This window comes from Gymnoscopelus microlampas (genome assembly GCF_963454915.1).
Source record: "Gymnoscopelus microlampas genome assembly, chromosome: 10".
Lineage (NCBI taxonomy): Eukaryota > Metazoa > Chordata > Actinopteri > Myctophiformes > Myctophidae > Gymnoscopelus > Gymnoscopelus microlampas.
In genome coordinates, this window is record NC_139947.1 from 29957191 (window position 1) to 29978855 (window position 21665).

Below are 21665 nucleotides of genomic sequence, written 5' to 3' on the forward strand. Positions count from 1 at the left end.
TAGCAGTGCAGTGGTGGAAAGTAAGTATATTTACTCAAGTTACGTACAAGTACTGTACTTAAGTACAATGTTGAGTTGTTGTTTTTACTTTACTGGAGTATTTCCATTACATCTCAGAGGCAAATATACTTTTACTCAACTATTTTTTTTTTTTACTTTAGTTAGCCTACTTTAGATTTAGTTTATTATTAGGCCTACAATACATTAACCACTTATATATACTTTTCAAAAGATGTTAATATATTTTAAAACGTGTGAAATGGGACATTCTGTATGATGAGTACTTTTACCTTTGGTAATTGAAGTAGGCTATATTGTGATGCCAATACTTTTATACTTTTACTCAAGTAAAAATGTAATAGGCTACCAGTCTTTTACTTGTAACAGAGTATTTCTACATTGCAGTATTGATACTTGTACTTAAGTAACAAATGTGAGTACTTCTTCCACCGCACCACTGTGGAGAAGTTGTTTGCATAGTAGACTAGTATATCTCTCTTTCTTTGTCTTTCTTTCTTTGTTATGTTTTGTCTCAAATGTCTGGTACTGGTACATGGCCTATATTGTTTTCTCTCAGGTGCCGTAAACACGTAGGATTGTATCCAAGCTGTACCTTTGGCCTAAAATCGTTATATCGTCAACTTCTAGTAATGCATGAACATGACTGGGTTTCTTACGTGACGTCACATTAATTGTCTGACTTGTCTGATTGTCAGACGTTGTCATTTAATTACCTGAAAACCCAATGACGCCCTCTGGTGTCCAGAATGACACACTGCAATTTGGTTCATAATCATACCCCGTACATTTACATTATGCAGCAGTATAGTAGTAGATTAGTGGTAGAGTATAGGTACGAATTAAAAGCAGTTCAAACATGTTTTATGATTAAAGATGTATTTATTTATTTAACCTTTGACATCCTGAAAATATAGCTTTATACATTAGGCTAATAAACCAACATTCTTATTCTATTTAAGCAAGGGTGAAATCAGTTACATGTTTTGAAACAATGTCAAGTATTGAGGGTTACTATATACAGAGTTTATAGAAAATCAAATGGCAAATTATGTTTACATTGTTCTCAATTTCAAGCATCAATATGGCATCCAATGAAAGTGAATCAGAATATTTCCAAATGATTGCTCAACAAGGGCCATGCCGTTTTCAAGATGACAGTAGGATGTGTACACCACGGCTACTGTACATATACGTACATCCAACATAAATGAAGTAAACAAATAATTGTACATTTTGACAATTATCTTCCAACATGCATTTATATACACATTCAGAAAGACACATCCGGCACAATCCTGAGGTCCAATAAGTCTAGGGATAATAGACATTTATGCTCTACAAAGACCCTAATGTGTGTCACCTTATTTCTATGCAACATCTGAAAAATAATGTCCATACACGTCCCCAGCAATTACATGCAGATAGATGAAAATGAAAAAATGTATTGGAAACCAAGGCATTGTTGAAAATCTGCATTTGGAGGGAAATCACACAGCAAAACAGTTCATAAAAGTAGCTGTTTTATCTTAGTGCATATGTGGGTTTTGTCACAAACACATTTTCTTTTCCAAAGCTCTACCACTGAAGGACAGTTAGGTATACAGCACACACTTTCTTTCATTGTGGTTTAAGTTTATATAGCCGTTATATTCATGAATCCCAAAAATGACCGTTTGATACTCAGGTTTCATTCTAAAATGCTGTTTTATCCAATCTGTAATATACATGTCCACCTGAACTTATTTTCAGTCAATATCCCAAAGACAAAGATGATTTTGAGTATTTTGTAAAGCAAAAGTCTTAGATAAAGCACTTCTTAAACAACAACCCATAATGTGTATGGTTTTCAGGACAGCAACATATTGTAAAAGTACAGTAGTCTGTCTCATAGTGAATATCTCATTCTGGAATTCTCTCCACTGTAAATACACACAGACATCATTTATATGTGAGAGACTCACTCACTCTCTTCAGTCCGTAAGGAAATCTGCTCATCAAACATTTAGCCCCTAGGTTAGTAGGACAAGACCCGAAGTAGGACACAGTCCAAACGGATGTCGTTTCTATACCTTTACAGTATTCAGTGTGCAGATGAGAAGTCTCTACTAGATGGTGTTTTTCTGTACACTTGCTTTATTCAATAAAATCAACTATATGTTAAAAATAGAAACCTTGCATGTTCATATTGAGTTCATATAGTATTATGTAATTCCTCTCTCATTCTCAGGGCCCCAAGTGAATAGATCTCAACACCCATGAGACCCGTTACGCAAGCTCACAACATTCACAATAATCACGATGGCAATGACATAATAATATGATATAATATAATTTGGGACATTTAGGACATACATAGAAAAATATGCAATTATAACAGTGGAAATGTTTTGCCCACTGGTAATTAAACAATGACTCAATTTAAAGTTGCATTACTACATGATCTGTGCAGGATTTCAAATAAGATATTGATATGTTCAGCACCTTGAAAGAATGATAATAGATAGGCCAGACATATACAAATTAATTCATAATTCAGTATCAGGATCTATTTTCTTACAAGGTTTACATTTCTGGCAGTAACATGAAACAATTTAGAATTGTCTGCTATAAGCTTAGTACAAAAATCTCATTACTAAGTAAATTCTATCACTGCACATTGGGATGTTGTCTATATACCGTATGCTTTAGTTGATTCAAGTGGTAAGCTGTTGCTTAAGATGTCAACCAGTATGCCACCTTTGAATAAAAAGCTACAGTATCTATAATTGCTGTAGATTTAGACTTCCATTCTCTGTATATGGGTAACTGTGGCTGGTGAGGGAAAATAATGCAAATGCAATTACATTTTCCCAATGGCAAAAGTGACAACTTTGATAATACCAGAAGCATGCGAGAACAGTACATATGCTACACGCTTCCAATTGATTAGCTTCTAAAAATTACAATAAATCAAACAGTGTCATTACCATATCTGATACTAACGATCACCTTCATATAATTCAGATACATCCAGGTTCAGCCAATGTCTTGGACAGAAAAGGATGGAACACATCTATTCAATTCGCTAACATAGTCCATTGAATGCGATACCGCTAATGTCAATGGGGGGGGGGGGGGGGGGGGGGTTCTGCTTGCGTCCATCGATGATGAGACTTCGAAGGAGAAGCTTGTTGGTTGCACCAGTTTATTTTTCAGGCTAGTTGAACTGTCAAAGCCAAAGCCAGTATGTTCTTGTGGCAACCCTAGAGACCTGGTTCAGAAAGGAGAAACACTTCCCCTCTGGTCCAGTATGTGTTACAGGGTGGTTGGTTCAAAGGACAGAGGTGGATGGTGTTCAGTGACGGGAAAGAGGTATGGGAGGTGTAGGGCTGTCGAACAGGGAGGGTGTGGGTGTGGTTTGGAGGGAGAAGGTTGACCTCACGGTTTGGCTATGTCTCCTTTCTTCAGGATCATCTGCCGCTGCCAGGGTGCTAGCTTGGTCTCATCATAGCCCAGGGTCCGTAGTCGATCCAGTTCGGTCTTCTCCTCCGTCTCCTTGGCCAGTTTGGTCTGCTCCTCGTCTTTTCTGAATAAAACCATGAGAGGACGTGTCATTGAGTTAGTAGTCCTACAATGGTGCACACATATGTTTTACATAGTTAATTTACCCTATAGCTTACTCTTGAGTGTAGAATCTTTGATGTGAATACAATGGATAATTTATTCTGAAATCCACTTACTGTTCTAGTTACTTTCATTAATGGTTGTTATCTGATTGCACTGATTCATGTGCATGGGATGCAAGTGACAATTACTGGCCAGCAGATGGAACCCTTAGTCTCTAGTTCAGAGTCCACATTTCGGCCCCAGTTCAAACAAATCGAGCCCTATTTGATCTATCCATTTAGTTGCATACAATATTATGTATACATATCCATATTCATATATATACATATATAATAAATATATATATATATATATATATATTATTTTATGTGGGTAGCCCTATCTGGAGTCCAAGCATTAACCATGGTATTTAAGTGATAGTGCCATTCTCTACCGACTGAGATATTTTTGTCATTTTGTGATTTATTGGTTTACATTAGGGCGGGAACCCCTATTTGTAACTATACCTTTCAAGACGGGAACACTTTTTGGTGTTGTTGATGCTATGTACAGTATATAACAACATATTTCTTTTATTAAGTTTTTCAGAAAACTTAGGTCAGGAATTAGACGGTCTAAATGGGTTAAGGGAGTAGTTCATCCAAAAAATTACTTATTTTATATCAATTACACACCCCATGAAGCCTTGAATTCATAGAGATTTATTTGTTTTGTCGCATTCCTATTCAAGACTTCATGGGGTATGTAGAATTGATAGAAAATAAGTACATTTTTGGTTTAACTACTCCTTTAACTGTGCCCTAACAGAATAAAATGTCAACATTATAGTTTTTAACATAAAATAAACAGTAATAAATAAAAAATAAATTCTTACCTTTTCTGTTCCCTGTCCAACCAAGAAAAAAAGAAAACAAAAAATATTATTTCGGTCACCAAAATAATATAAATAATATAAATAATTTCCTCTCTGGGAACAATAAACAATCTATCTACCAAATTATCTTTAGTTAGTCACAAACCTCTCCTCATCCATCTTCTTCTTCATAATGTCCCTCCTCCAGGCTGGCATCGACGCCAGGCGTGCTGCCTCCTCTTCAACCTAGAAGAGTGGGCAGAGCAGGTGCAGATGTATGTGACAGACAGGAGCCCATTGCAGTCAGTAAAGAATCATTGTCACAATGCCAACCCCTCTGTCTCACTTGTTGTTAGTCACTTAAAAAGCATCCTTGAATCTGCATATTATTTCAAATAACCACATGAACTCTACAGTATAGTGTCCCTACTCTGGATGTGTCATAGGCGAAAGTTTAAGCAAAAATAGGCAAACGTTCTCTGAAAATAGCAGATCTACAAGCTCACTATGTGTCCTAATACGACACGTTGTGAGCTTATAGATCGGCTGTTTTTGGCGAAGAGATATGGCGTAGAAAGAAAAAAGGAGGGGGCTCATCATAGACCCATGGGGTACCCCTGCCAACAAAGTATGTATAAAGTGCAATTCTTAAATCAGTGATTTAAGAATTCACTCGTTGAAACAGTCACAAAAAAGAGTGGAAAGCCAACAAATTGTTTAAATTTGTTGACTTGATTGATTGACTGTCCCCCCTACCACAACCAGCTCACAATGTCTATGTTCCACGAGGCTGCATTCTTTACACAATGGTTCGATCCTCGCTACATCCAATGTGTGACCATCAACAGCCATGTGTCTTCAAGTCTACTTGAGTCATTGAACCTCTGCCTGCTCATTCACAATAACCCATTGGAAACCCATTAGACCTTGTATTGAACTGTACTTCCCCGTGCTTGTCTTTGCAAAATGTTAATACAGTATTCAATCAATCAATCAATCAATCAATCAACAAACTAGCTAAATCCTCACAGTTAGTTTAATTCTGAGAGTGTAAAAATGTACCATTAAGGGTCAATTTCTATACTCAAAGTTAAACTGATAATGAGGATTTTACTGTGTGTGCAGGTTTTTAGCAAACTGTGAAAGAAAGGAATTAATGGGAAAAACGGGAATGGGAAAACAATATATGACCGAAGCCGATGATGCTGGTGCTGTCCTTTAAGTTAACATAAGTTGCATTCAGAACCCCTGCCTTGGCCCCTATAGTCATTTTTACAAATGACTATAGACCTAATGGAAAACTTTAAAGACACACTCTACAGGTACAGGGCATTATACATTTACAGCAAACACAGGTCACAGTAGTAGACTGTTCTCTGCCATTCATCAAAATGACATAATGCCATTTAGCAACACATGACAGTCTAACTCTAACCCCCCCCCCCCCACACACACACACACACACACACACACACACACACACACCACACACACACACACACACACACACACACACACACACACACAGAGTACTGCACTGTAACTGGATCGTTTTCTCTTTTTCAGGATGTAATTATAGGTGGAATGAGAGAGAGAGAGAGAGAGAGAGAGAGAGAGAGAGAGAGAGAGAGAGAGAGAGAGAGAGAGAGAGAGAGAGAGAGAGAGAGAGAGAGAGAGAGAGAGAGAGAGAGAGAGAGAGAGAGAGAGAGAGAGAGAGAGAGAGAGAGAGAGAGAGAGAGAGAGAGAGAGAGAGAGAGAGAGAGAGAGAGAGAGAGAGAGAGAGAGAGAGAGAGAGAGAGAGAGCCATCTTGCATTTCTCATCTTCCACCAACTAGATATACATTACCCCTTTGCATCTTTTTCGCCATTTCACTTTGCCAACAGTATCCAGGTAAGCTAGCTGCTGCACATTGCATTTTTAATGATTCCCTTGGGAATTACAGAATGTAAAAAAAAAAAAAAGGAAAAAAAGAAAGAAAAGAAAAACACTGATGGATGGATTTCTTTAAATGGTCAATTGTTTCAGTTGCTTTGGTCAGATGTGTGCGACATAGCAATGGGGTTGCCTCACCATTCCTGTTCACACACCAGTTAAATAACATTTGGGTACAAGCCAAGGATTTCCATCTGTCCCTCCCCTCATAATTGAGGTACCCATGGCTGGGTATGATGTAGTGTAGGGCCCATCACACATACACTAAGACCATTTATTGAAACTAGGCAGCAATGTGACAATGTGTGCAACTATTGCTTAATTCATACCCCATAATAGTATGGAAACTAAGCTCTTTCACTGCTGTATGACAAGGTATAAATCAGGCTTAACTGTTAAAGACATTCCTTGATATGTTTTATGTTGGTCACCATTGGTTTCTACAGACCCGTTTTGAGGGTAACTATTTCAGCAAATTCAAATCCACCATCTTGGAATTTCCAGTCTCGAAAAGCAACCGGAAAGGAATGCTATTGGGTGGACAGGCAGCGAGGGTGGGTCTTCATTAGAGCCATACCCTACTTTATCACCAATTTTAGAATGAATGGGACCATAATTTACAAAACGCATATCATGATAATTGAAAAGACTTTAAACTAGCGATTGAAAGCAAAGTAGTTATGACAATGTTTACTAAGTTAATAAAATCAAGTGTAAAAAGCGTTTTGAGCTTGTATGTCTGCTATTCTTGCTATTTTTGAATTGGAATGCTGGAACTTAAATACAAATACATCGGACATAAAAAAGACTTTAAGCTACTAATATAGACTGAAGTAATTAAAGCAGGTCAGGTTTGAATGTTTGGAATTGTAAAACAGCTGAAATCAATAATATATCAGTGTTCTGATATTAACCTGCGGGCCGCATTAAGTGAAGGTGGGGGCTGCATGTGGCCCCCGGGGCACCGGTTGCCCATGTATGCTCTGGGCCATTCATGAGAATTGCAGCGATTCCTATTGGCTTCATTTTCAAAACCGGATCCTTGCCGCCTGGTTGTGGCGCACTGTGATCTTGTAGATCAGCTATTTTCAGCTAAGAGATTTTGGTGTAGGGGACCTCTGAAGTCCTGTCACAATTATTACATAATCGCCGAATAGCAATTATTTGACATAATCGCCGTTATTTTGCCTAATCGTCATAATTGTTTCCATGTTGAGAAAGGTGCATACATTTTGAAACATTCTCAAAAATAGTGGAAATAGCAGATCTACAAGCTCACAACGCGATCTTGTAAATGGTAAATGGTGCATTTATATAGCGCTTCTATCCTAAGCGCTTTACATTGATTGTGCCATTAACCCATTCACACACATTCATACACCGATGGCGGAGGAAACCATGCAAGGCACCAACCTGCTCATCGGGAGCAATTAGGGGTTCAGCGTCTTGCTCAAGGACACTTTGACACTAACTCTAGGGCAGCGCCCCAGCCCGGGATCGAACTGGGAACCTTGCGGTTTTCCAGTTCGCTCTACCCGGCCACTCTACCCCTGAGCCACTGCCGCCCCAATCTAGCTTGTGGTCCTCAGATCGGCTAATTCCACTCTAACACATTTTTTCCTCTGTGTATTTTGGCCATAATACATTTTTTATTTAGATTATTGGTGTGGGTCATTGTCAGTCATTTCTTTGTGTATCTAAGTTTTTGTCATATTTTCCCCGTGCAACTTTTGTTTACAAGGCCTAAAAGCCACAATTAAATCGTTAATCACAATTAATTGTATGACAATTACTTGTCAAGTAAAAGCCCTAGACCTCTGGGCTACCTGGGTCTACAGAAGAATATAGGCTTTAGTATGACCTCAAAACCACTTTATTTGAGATGTTAACAGATATACTAAATTAGTTGTTTGTGATATAGAACAATCATATAAGACAATTTCTTCATAGTTTTGTGCATTGGTATCTTGCCGCTATACTGTAGTTGAATCTGTGGTTTTCTTGTTCCTGCCTTAAAAATAAATATTTGGCACAACTCATTGGATATTTGCTCACTCGGTACTTTTGCTCCGCCATTACGTAGGCTGTTTTTATTCATATTAATGTTTTATTTTATCAATGGGGCGTGGGCTGAACCTCTAAGTGCTGTGAAACAAATCAAAAAGAAAAAAAATGCTGAGAGCTGTATCAATTAATTAAGACATTGTTTGTACTTTAATAGACTGCACCCTCTACACTGTATGGCTAATGTAGTCAATTTCGACTCTAACTCCAGCATTCACATTTATGTGTACTGTAATGTATCTCTGTATGGTTACCATGTAATTGCCTCCAATTCTGGACCACAGAGTAGATCAAGAGTCACCAGAACCTGCTTATAGCTCATGTAAGCTCTGTGTAGAATGACAGTTGGTAGTACTTAAGAGGGTTATTTGACTGTAATCTTAAGGTTGGAATGAAGTCAAAATGAGAGTACGATGGCTCTGCACACGTATGACTTTCACAGTGTAGGATTACACATCAAAGAGTTGTAATGTTTCACGCTCACTGACTTGCTAGTGTATCTGTGTAACTGTGGTTTCGCAATCTAAACAAAATGGAGGAATGTTTAGTGATGAAGTCTGACTGCTGTTCAGCTTATTGTAAGGTGTTGTGTTGAACATGGTGGTGTCCGTAAAGAGCAAACAGCCATAACATGACTCGTTGTTTTAGTTAATTAAGGTTAGAATAAGTGAAAACATATCATGAAAACATTCACAAGCTTTATTTCTAACAAACAATTTAAAAACCAGGAAAATAAGCAACACAAATTCAAAAAAGGACACTTTGATACATTCTTACTAACATCTATATCAAATTATAACATAATAATACAAAGTAACAAAAAATGTGATGTACAGTATATATACTGTATATACTGTATATTTATACAGTATGTATATATACACTGTAGTTTGTAATACAGACATTAGCTTTAATCCTTGTCTCATAAAAAGAGGACTCATAAAATGCTTCATTTTGGTATAATCCAATATTTTGTATGTCAAGACAGCACGTTCTCAATTTCTAATGAAAGAATGCTGTTACAAAATCCTATCTTTTTCGAAGGAACATACAGTATGTTTACATTCAATAATCTTGTTAATCTATACTGAAAGGCACACATTGTATCTACATGAATCTAAGGTCACAGACCTGGGACTAAGGACAGCATATAAGCCTTTGAGTAATCTTAGACTCTAGCGAACTCAACACTGAAGACCTACTTTCATGCAACAAACAGCCCTTGAAGTATTAACTCTTTCTCAACTGACTGGCTACTGAGAAGAAAAGGTTCAAGTGTATTAAGTCATCAGGTATATTATCTATTATATCATTTTATTAGCTTTTCTGTCTCTGGAATAGGACATTTTGATGAAAGCCATGCCTTTCTGAGTCAAATTCTGAGTCACTGAGGTCACCCAAAACTAACATTTCCATGGTCTTAGATTTCACCATTAAATGTAGTTTTAAATATTTTCAAGTTCTCTCTCCATTTCATTAAAACATATTCTGAACATATCAAACATGATCAGCACGTTATGGCAAATTGTTTACTAAAAACATAATTCTATTAAAAGCAGTGTTGTGGCAAAAATCAAAAATATTTTGTTCCATACACAATCAAACAATTGATGGTTGCAGCAATTTAACATGTCACCTGACATTTAGATTGCATTCTCCATCCATTATTACATGCTGTACTGTATACAGTATGTGAATGGGAAGCACTAGCAGTCACCCCACACCTAAGTGGATCCTATTTGCTTTACTTTAAGTCCCTTACTGTTACATGAAGCCTTGACGCTAACACGCCAGATTAGGTTTCTCTTCCAACCTATCCCCTTGTGGCATCGATGAGCCTGCCTTTCATGGCTTCACTCTCTGCTCTTTCCAAGCTATTTGGGCATTTGGTGTTTTTTCACATGGCGTGTTCACTCAATTGTCAAATATCGAAAAGCTCCTTTTCCTTCTCTTTCCAGAAAGTGAAGCTTCGCTCAATATATCTGATGATCTCCTCACTGCTGAACTCTTTCAGCTCATAGATGACTTTGATGGAGTCTTCATTCGGCTCCTCTCTGGGTGGAGGTTTATCAGTAACGGGAGGAACATCCTTTTCTGGGGACCGCTCTGAATTCTCCTTTTGCACAGCTGACACAGTATGCTGTGCTGTTTCTGTTGTAGACGTATGAGGAAGATAACAGTTCTGCACTTCACTTGTCACATCAGAATGGACAGGTTCCTTTACTGCTATTTGATCAGCAAATTTTACATCTTTTTGAGTCTTCTCCACCTTCTTAGCGGTGTCATGAGTTGTGGGTTTTACGCTACTCTGTGCATCAATAGGTTGCACTGATTGGGAAACCTCTGGTGCAGGTGGGGCAGGTGGAGCTGTAGATGGCGGAGGAGGTGGGGGATGTGTTGGTGGCGGAGGTGGTGGCGGTTCTTGCATAATGGGCACTTCAGGAGAAACAGAATGTAGAGAAGCAGTCATCATACCTCCCCCATCAGGGGAGTTTCCAAAGTACTTAAGCTTTATGTCTTCAAAGCCATCTGACCAGTCTCGCTTCCCTTTCTCAATCTCCTCCATGACCTCTTTGTAGAACTGTCGAATGACCTCCCACGTTTGGCTGCCGAGGCGGTCAAACATCTCATAACATAGGAGGTGACGGAACTTGCGCTCTTTACGGGTCATGCTCATTTCCAGAAGCTGGAAGTAGCCAAGCATGAAGAGGTCAAGAGTCAAGCTCTCGTAGCTGACAGGCACTTCGTTGATGTGTGGCAAGAAGTGCTCGGGCCAGTAGATCATCTGCGCACGGCTGAGCCTGCGGATCTGGCGTGTGGGCACTTGGCTCATGATTGTCCTCCAGTGGCCAAGAAGGTTCCCCACGACCTGCTCTGACTTCATGAAGAGGAGGAGCTTGTGGTCCTCACTCTGCGTCCCACCTATCTGTGCACTGAATTGATTGTAATCATCCTCCCTAACATCTAGATAATTCCCTCTCCTGCCGCTATGTTTGGGCCTGTAAGAATCAGAGAGGGTGTACTTCCGCCAGTGTTCAAGAAACAGGAAAACAATCCTCTCCTTCCTCATTTCAATGCATTCTTGGACATAGCTTAGATCTGTTTGTACCTCCAATGTTCTAGTCAGCTGATTCTCACTTAGAACGGGGTCTGATGACAGAACCTGGTTGAACTGTTCCATGTTAGTCGGAGCTATTACCCCGGAGGACACATATGTCTTAGGAGCATGGGATGCAGTGATTATAGGTTCCTCGACAAGAGGCAAGACTGATTCCTCCACTGGAGGCAAATGTCCATTAGTATTCTCGTTCTTGAGAATCGGATCAGGATGATGGTTGGTTGACTCACTGACCACAGGCAGCGACCTTTTGCGTTTGTACACCCTGTTTGCTTGGTCATTTGGAGCTTGTGACTGATTCTGGATTTCATAGTTGGCCTTGAGGTTCTTCACAGAAACTCCACACTGCTTTATCTCCATCTCCACCTCTTCCCTGGAGAAGGACTGCGATCGTCCTTTAAAGCCAGTGGCACCTGATCCTGCTGGGCTTGATTGTCCTGGATGGTTCTTTTCTTCTCCCTGAGAGAATCCATTGTTTATCAGATCCAAGATGTCTTTTGGCTTGCCTCCGAGGGTGGCGAGGAGAATGGCCATGTTCTTGAGCAAGGTGGAAATCCTGCTGCACCAGGCTGGCAGGTCTTCAGCCTGGCCATGTACTTGCTTTGGGTGGACAGAGAAGTTCTCATGGTTGAGAGCGGGTAAGAGTTGATGAAGCTCTCGCTCTAGTTCCGCCAGCTCCTTCTCCACCGCAGTGACCTTGTGCATAACCTGAATGTTCTCGATTTGCTTCTCGATGCGGATGAGGTCGGCTTCTGTCATCAGCTCCCCAAATGGGCCCAAGATGGCATTGTGGGCGTGGGAGTAGTGCCATTCATATGGCTGGTAGTGCCCACTGGCCGCAAACTAAATCAGAGGTCAAGGGAGACCAAAAAACAAGAGGGGAAGGAAGGGGGGGTTCCTTCAGCCGGGGGTTCCTGGTGTGAACACACACGCTTCAGTGCAAATCTTCCTCAGCACACAGGATTTACATGGATTTAGTGGTGCAATGGCACTGCCTGATTATACACATAATGCCCCTTACATGAGTTCAGACTCAAAGGTAAAGAGGGCTTTGTCCTTCTCAAACGTTAGGTGGAAATCATATCATAATATTTTAAATGATCAAGCAGCCTCTGAATCATAGTATTACTGATTTACAGTATGTCTACATTTTTACATTGCAGACACAGTACATCTGCTGTCCTAGCTCGTTAATCCTATCTGATTTGCCTCTAACATTTTGACAAAAAGGTAGAGGCAAGTTACATTTCTAGGTTACTTTCCATGAGTGGTAAAAAGTTTGCAAGGAAATTCTCTTTGAAAGAGATAGCATTGGAACGGACACCACATGGACATTTCATCTTGCAAGACTTGTGAGTTTTCTAAATAAAGTGCTACTCAAATACAGGGTAGTATCAAATAATGATTGACCTGTAGTGTGAATAGGCCGGGCATCACACCACTGAACCAGCATGTAACAACTTAGAGCTGCATTGTCCATCACCAAACACTGGTCAACACTGTGAGACTGTTAGCCAAGTGTGCCAATGCTGTGATGGGCATTGTAGCCAAGTGTCCAATTCACTGCACTTCACAGGGTCCCTAGCCAGGCACAGGCTATGAAAATATGAAAGAAAAGAAAACATGCATAGAAGAGAATTCTTGCGCAAATGGATGCTACTTCATGAGATCAATCATAATTTTTTAAGAGAATCACTATTTGGATTATTTGTGGGAAAATAAACTAATCTGTGTAGGTAACTGTAGTGAATGTATGAGAAACTGTGTGTGCTGCTTATATTATACCTCTAATATTTTAGGAGATTTACTGTTAATTGCCTCAGTTCAAATTATCAAGACAAGTCAAATTGACTAAATGCACAATTATACATATCATGGCTACACTTTGTAAAAGAAACTGATAAGTAGAATTACTGTAGCTCTGTTCTAAAACAAACTCATGAAGTTCATTGTCTACTGTTCTATTAGCACCAGACAGGCTTAGACATTTAACTGAATGAAAGCAAAATACTAAGGCAGAATATTTGACACTAATGTCTACTTAGTGCTTGTGGATGTTAGTGACCTTGTGTTCTATGTGCAACTAACAGTTAGGCATTTAGCTGACACTCTCACCCTGTATCACCAGAGGTTCAATTTGACAGGACACATGGCTATTGATGGACATAATGCCCTTCACATGATCAAACCCACATCCTTTTGATTATGGGACGGTCTTTCTAACCCCTAGGCCACCCTGTCACCACATATAATATAATTTCAATAGCTGATGACAGCAAAAGCTCAATCAAAAAATAAATATTTGGACATGCATTATGTAGACATGCATTAATACTCAAAGTGAACCACATAACTGCACACTGCAACTCCTGCATCCTCTGTGATGTCAATGCTTTTAAATAAAAATGTGTCCCATTTTAGGGTAAGTCCAATTTACAGAGGCACAGGAGGGATAACTGAAACACTGCAAAACACCTCACACATTGTTAAATCCTGAGCGTTAATTTAACACTCAGGACTTAGAAGTCCACACGCACTACACAACCATCACACTGACCTTGCGCTTGTGGTCTTCTTCCTCTTGCATCCTCGCCTGAAGCTTGCGCACCATCACTTGCCTCTTCCACTCAGGGATGGCTTTGCCCTGTTCGTCATGAGTGGGCACAAGAGCTTCCACAGCGGTGAGGCTCGTCTTTCGTCCTGGCCCTGATGTGCTGACACTGGTGCTATTTCCATTGACCACGGCGCTGGAGGCCAGCTTGTCACAGCTCGTGGAGTTCGACATAGTCTTGCCCGAGCCGCTGGAGCCCACAGGACTGGGGGCATTGAGGACAGGGCTGGGAGCAGGACTTCGTGCAGGGCTGGGGCTGGGGGCGGGACTTGGTGTGGCGGGCGGTGAGGTGACAGCGATGTTGGAGGATGGTGGAGATGAGAGCTTGGCCGGTGGGGTAGCTGGGCGGGTCTGAGGTGGAGATGTGGTGCTTCCCTGGAGAGGAACAAAGATGTGAAGGGGTGGGAGAGGAGAGGTTGTGTCAAACCGATATGCTACATACTGTAGTGTCAGGTTCGTTAGTCTCATCTTTACTGTCTTTCCTTATGAATAAATACAAAGCTGGTTAAATATCTCCAAAATCTGTGCTTTTTAAGCTGTCTCCCTGTTCTTTCATTTGTTTCTATATCTGCAGATGTGTGTTGTTTTTCTAAGAGTCAGTCTGTGTTTTGTCAGAGTGATTGTTATTGGGTGCTTTACTGTGCATCCTCCCTCATGCCTCTGTATGTCATGAGGGAAAAGGCTTCAATACTGGATTTTCTGTCACTGCGGTCAGTGTATTTTTCCACCACTAGAAGGGCAGGCAGCACCGACACATTTCATTTTAACTCATGTAAATCCAGCATTTTGTCATTTGGTGCTGAGGCAGGGTTACGAAAGACTCTGTGGAGGCCAGCAACATCTATGACTGACTATGGAGGGCAATGACTCATGTTAGTTCTTTTCCACCAGTCGGCCAAGCTGTCAATTAGCCTCTGACAGACAGTGCATTCAGTAGCATATATAGTTGACAATCAAGTGGCATGTTGATTCATCCGACTCATTTTCTCTAAAATGGTGACATTGTCATGGATGTTTTTAATTGACTGAGGTCATGGAACGTTGCTTGTTGGCCTCGAAGCCATAATGACATATGTTTTATATATATATATATATATATATATATATATATATATATATATATATATATATATATAGCCATATGGGAATAATAAAATATGTATTTGGGAAATCCTCCATACTCTAAATGCTTTGTAATTGATCATCTATGTATAATATTTATTTATATAGTTACACCAACGTTGTATTTGGGTAGTCGTTTTGTTCATAGAACAAAAAAATCATACGCTACAGAAATCTGACCCTTTCATTCCCACTCCAGCTGCGGAGGAATTGTTATGTAAATGATATATGGTCGAGAGTGAGGAGACAGACAGAGCAAAATAAAACGGCAATCGACACTAGCGCCTGTTCCCACACAACGCCAACATGGAACATTACCAAGGGATTAACAGCTTTACGTGCCAGTGGGAAAGGGGCTAGAGTGACACTCCATCCATGACCATGACCCAGTGCGAATGTCAAACTGGACTTTCTCAAATTACCACTGAATAACACAGTCCATTACATAAACTACTACGTAAAGACACTTGCGTACATATGATGGCTGTACTGTTGTATGTCTATAGTTATAAGTATGGCAAGCAGTGGCAGTGGGTGGTATACATACATTGGGCCCGCTGTTGGAGTAAACAGTGGTGTAGCCTTTAGTGTGAGGCGTAGGCTTCAGGCTCTTCCCGGCTTTGATCTCTGCCAGCAGCTCCGAGTTGTCGCCAGTGGGGGACATCATATTGAAAGATTTTGTGCCTGCAGACAAAAGGATAGATAGGAAAAGTGAGATCAGGGTGGATAGAGAGAGAGAGAGAGAAGAGAGGCGGACAGAGGGACACAGAGAGAGAGGGCAAGAGAGAGAGAAGAGAGGGAGAGAAGGGTGGTGTTTCAGTGTTAAATATTTCATCTTGTGCGGGAGGCAACAATGCTGGGAGGGTTCATGGACAGTGGGGGTTGGGGGGGTCAGTGAGGAGAGAAATCTGTAAAGGATTAAATTGCTATTATTTTTATTAATCAAATATGCATGGCACTTCAATTGCCATGCATATTTATTTCTTCGCCCAGCCCTGTAGGACACCATACACATGTCATCGGGCCAAGGCACCCAGGAAGCCATTGAATGATTGATTGATTGATGGTGCTAAAAGGATAACACAACAAGCCCTGAGGACGTATTTCCATTGTGATCTTGTGCATTCAATTCATTGAGACATTTAAAGACAAACAATAATATTCAATAATGTGGAAAACATCATCTATACTTGTAGTAATATACATATTTTTTAAATATGCACAGTAAACAGTTGGGAGATGGGGGGGTTCATTTCTAGTGTTCAGCTTAGACTTTTTACAGGGACCAGTTACACGTTGCAGATAGGTGCTCTTTTATAGCGGTTTTGAGGGAGGGTATAAAGAGTCCGACTTTTTGATGACCGGGCATTCCACATTTTGGTGGCATAGCAGTAGAACACATTTAACCCCTTGTTTGTCCCGAATCTGGGTTGAACAAGACCAGTGGAGCTCCCTCTGGTGTTGTGCTTGTGTGTGTGTCTTTAATGTTATTGAAGTAGTTTGACAGGTACATGTCGTGTCTCTGTAGTATTGCGTATCTTGAAGACCAGGCCCATTGCAAGTTGCTGTAAATGGTAAATAGTGCATTTATATAGCGCTTTTATCCAAAGCGCTTTACATTGATTGTGCCATTAACCCATTCACACACACATTCATACACCGATGGCGGAGGAAACCATGCAAGGCACCAACCTGCTCATCGGGAGCAATTAGGGGTTCAGCGTCTTGCTCAAGGACATATCGACACTAACTCTAGGGGAGCGCCCCAGCCCGGGATCGAACTGGGAACCTTGCGGTTTTCCAGTTCACTCTACCCGGCCACTCTACCCCTGAGCCACTGCCGCTGTACTCTGTGCTCTCTACCCTGAGCCATCCCACCCTAGCATAATGAGCAGGGGTTAGGTGAGTTCTAGGTGTGAGGCCAAGTAGTAACCTGACCAGTTTGTTCTGGGATGTCTGACTCTGAAGCCTTGTTTTTAATGCCTTAGTGGTGCTATGGGACCATGAGGTGCATGCATAGTCAAAGTGACATTGGATGAGTGTGATTGGTGTCTGATGGAGCAGGTAAGAGTTCAATGTCTTGACCAACGAGGCACGGGTTGGCTAATGAGATCAAGGCTGTAGGGGAAAGTCTCTCAACGCACAATCTATCCTGCTGACTCCATTAAAACAATCTAATTTGGGCCTTTCTTGGCTGTCACAGAATTCTACATTGGCCATACCTTTTTTCTGTAACGGATGTATGTTTTTTGCAGAGAACCCTACGAATGCAAAACAATCCATTTAACCCATTATGACCTGGAACTGTGTCATTTTTAGATTTGAGCTAAAAAGCATTATTTTACACTTTGGGCTATTCAAAAATAGCAGATATACAAGCTCATAGCGCGGCACCGAGTGCCGCGCTATGAGCTTGTAGATCTGCTATTTTTGAAAAATCGTGAAAATGTGTGCAAATCTTCTGAATATATATATTTTTAAAGCGAACATTTTTAACTCAAATCTTTGCTTCTGGGGGTCCCTGGAACAAAATATTTTGATGGGGGTCCGCGGCCAAATACATGGGGGTCCTTGACATGAAAAAGTTCTGTATTTATTTTATTGAAGCTGCCAACAAGATGTGGAGCTACGCTGAAATGTATACAAAGAGTGTGTCTGCATTTACCCACTACAGCTAATACAAATAAGACACAGGAGCGATATGAGATGGTACATTTTTTAGTAGCCAATTTTAAAAAGATAACTATTGTAAAACTACCTGACACTACCTGACAAAGGCATAGTGTTATGTGCTGATCCATAAATCGTCCACATAACTGTACTTAATTACATTTTATATATTTAGGTTGCAGCTTAATTAGGAAAATCCTGTTTAGAGTAGTAGTTTGTCAAACCAGCTTGGGCTGCAGGTGTTATAATCTTTTGACATTGACATGTCATTGAGATGTCAATGCATGCATCGTCCTGAGAACCAGATCAGCCACAGTTACCGCCATTATATTTTGAGAAGCCAAAATGCCAAGTTAAGCCATACCAAGTGAATGACGTTTGCGTACAATGGTAGGACTAGAATCAGGAACCAGATGCACTGGGTGGTAGCACAGGCAATTACAGTCAAGTCAGAATTCACCAGAAGCCCTCGACAGCGACAGCCAACGTATTCAATTATAGTATTAAAAGCTGGAGCTCTGAATTGACCTGTAAGACATAGCAACCTGACATTGTATGCCACTTTAACCACATCATGAACCCTATTGCACGGTTCTGGTCATGTCATAATAGGTGAACATTCTACGAAAATAGGTTAACATTCAGTGAAAATAGTACATCTACAAGCTCACACTTGTGTTCACCCTGTTGTGAACTTGTAGAACTACAGTTTTCAACAGAGATTTGGTAGAGGGACGGGGCAAGCACAGACCCCTGGGGTACCCCAGTCAACGAAGTATTTAGGGTTTATATGGTTAACAAATAAAGTAACCAAAATTACAGAACAAACTGGACTGCTGCGGGTTGTATCAAATCAGTCACATGCAGGGGGGATGAGGGGGCTGGAGCATCTACCCTTTTGCCCTTGATTTCCAAAGTGCCCTTTGTCCAAAAATATTTAAAAACAAATCTGCAGGCCTGCCCAACACCAGTAAGTCTTATAAAGAAGAGTATTAGGGAAATGATAATATTGCTATAAATGAAATGAGCTGGATGCCATCAGTCAGTTTCACTTACTTAAGGTAGTTTCACTTGATGCAGTGATATCACTTGCCCTCAACCTCCATTATACTTTGCAGCTGCAATCACTGGGGAGACACTCCCTCCCAATTCCATAGCTTGTAGCTTTTAAATTTACTAACTAAACAAACTATACCTCTGAATTTGTACAATTAGCTTTGTACAGAGACTAAATGTTTCCCCCCATTTCAAATCGACGTGATGACTCCTAGCTGTAGCTACATACTGATATCTAAGATAAATTATGTTATGTATTATTATGTATTTCTTTTTTAAATTTGAATGTATAATATATAATCTTTCTGTTTCTTTATTATGAATATTAGACCCTTAGGGACCCAAGTCGGGAACGATGCAAGTCGGGAATACACGCCCCACGCATTGTGCAATACCCCTGTTATCTGAAATGTTCGTTATACCCGTTAGCTCCATGCACATTGCATTTTGCTTTGCGCCGCAGCTTTTGTTCGCTTCCGTACTTTCTGTTCCATTGCACACGCTGACATTGGCAGCGAGGCCCAGATGTGATGCGAAGTTCGGCCAATCAGTTAAGCATACGGTTTGGGTTGGCCAATCAGGATTTATATTGGCTAAGCGGCACAAACGTGACTTGAAGCTTCACCAATCCGTGAAGCCGACGGGTCGATGCATACACTCCCCCCAAACACATGGAGTTTCAGTGCGTCCTCCACAGTCCCGGGGCCATCACACTAGTCTTAACACTATAGACAGCCTTATTTATATTGGACAGAAATATTAGGCCTAGAAGTATCTAAAAACATGGAATATCAAACAGCCTTTGCCAAATTATGAGTCACCTTCATCAAATTATGATAACACCTATTTAAATGAATCACCTGGCACAAAACCAGACCTGGAAACTTCACCATCTGTAGCCAAAGTAAGTATAATTACACAAGTTACGATGTAGATTATGTTGGTGTAAGATATTTTAAAATTTTGCTCCATGTGCCCCCTTTGAACTTTGAGCACCTGCCCCTCTAATTGTCCCTGCTCAGCCCTGTACCAAACAGTGTGGTTAAACTGACCGGTGACCGTATCATAAATGAACTATTGAAACAACAGTTGCAATGTATTGGATAAACAATAAGGTCGAGTGCCAACTCTAAATTAATACACAACAGTGACCCCAAACAAAGGGCACAATTCTTCCAAAACTCACAATAGATACATGTAACCAAACCATGCCCAGCTTTTAGCACCAAACCTGATGTAAAATCTGTATTTAATATCAACCACCGTTCCTAATCTGCTTACAGAATAAATCTTTAGAATCAGGCTGATTTCCACTGTGGCTCTTTTGTTAATGCCATAACAAAGGCACTTTGTGTATAGGGTTGCCAAAATCATACAAGAGCCTCCATTTAGGGATGCATCAAACACATGGCACCAACATTCATAAGATTTTTGCATGCATTACAGTAGACAGACAGACAGACAGACAGACAGATTAATCGCATGAGGTAAATTCAGTTGTCATGGTATTACCACAGTATAAAATATTGGACAAAAAGAGATACAACTAAGAATAAGAAATAGTAACGTACAGGGAGTAGCAATTGGGTACCAAAAACCAACAGGTAGGGTCCTTGCTTGGCCCTCCACACTTGAACCGCCTGGGACACATTGCTCACTGGTGTATCAGTATGCACCAAATGTGTTCTATTACAAAGGTAACATGTTTCAAAACAACAGAGGAACCCATTGGTCATATTACACTCTTGAATGAAATTAGCATTGGATTCTTTAAATATGAATACACTCAGAAAGAATCTTACACGGGAAGACATTTCTCTATCAATATTTAACACCAAAATACAAAACGTAATCCAATAATCTCATAATTTCAAATACTGACATTTGAAAGGAATTCCAAACGGCAACTATGTAAAGTACTACTGCACAAAGTAGAAGCTCAATTTGTCAACAAAGCTTCGCACAGGTGTATTCCCAACAAACCAATGTGCCAGAGGCTACCTCACCTGCTTTAATACGCTGTAAAACTCCGGTGGACAAAACTGCCTCAGTCTCCTGCTATCGGTGGCTCATTTTCTACGTGGTGAATTCAGAAGGACAAAAAGAGGCTCCCGAACAAACGTTCACCATCAGGGGACCACAGTGGTGTGCAGTAGTCGGAAAAAGCCCCACTGCCCGCCAGCCCCCCCCTCCCACCACACACACTCACACTCACACACACACACACTCTCTCTCTCTCTCTTTCTCTCTCTCTATTCCCCCCTCTGTGTGTCTTTCTAGCTGTGCGTGTCCTGCCCGGCTGGGACTCTAGTGAAGACATAGAGAGCATAGAACAGCTTTCCATTAGCACAGTTGGGGGAAGTCTAAAGGAATCACTGGTAAGTGGTAGTGACAGTGGACAATTGGCTAGCCGGGTGGAATTAACTCATTCAAACACGCACTGTGCACGCCTGCGCACACGCACGCACGCGCGCGTGCGCGCGCACACACACACACACACACACACACACACACACACACACACACACACACACACACACACACACACACACACACACACACACACACACACACACACACACACACACACACACACACACACACACACACA

At 40.7% G+C, this 21665-nt stretch overlaps 1 protein-coding gene across 1 annotated transcript in view; it reads right to left on the minus strand.

The window, feature by feature from the left end:
* Window positions 1-930: 930 nt before the first annotated feature.
* Window positions 931-21665, minus strand: part of espn (espin) — a gene marked incomplete at its 5' end in the record, with an annotated part of 58582 nt that continues 37847 nt past the window's right edge. The window contains 9 exons of the mRNA XM_084070057.1: window positions 931-3586; window positions 4502-4513; window positions 4647-4726; window positions 8743-8750; window positions 10476-10628; window positions 10819-10913; window positions 11012-12438; window positions 14153-14581; window positions 15876-16012. Coding sequence (XP_083926183.1) covers window positions 3439-3586; window positions 4502-4513; window positions 4647-4726; window positions 8743-8750; window positions 10476-10628; window positions 10819-10913; window positions 11012-12438; window positions 14153-14581; window positions 15876-16012 — 2489 coding nt within the window. The 3' untranslated portion in view covers window positions 931-3438. The remainder of the gene's footprint in view (window positions 3587-4501; window positions 4514-4646; window positions 4727-8742; window positions 8751-10475; window positions 10629-10818; window positions 10914-11011; window positions 12439-14152; window positions 14582-15875; window positions 16013-21665) is intronic.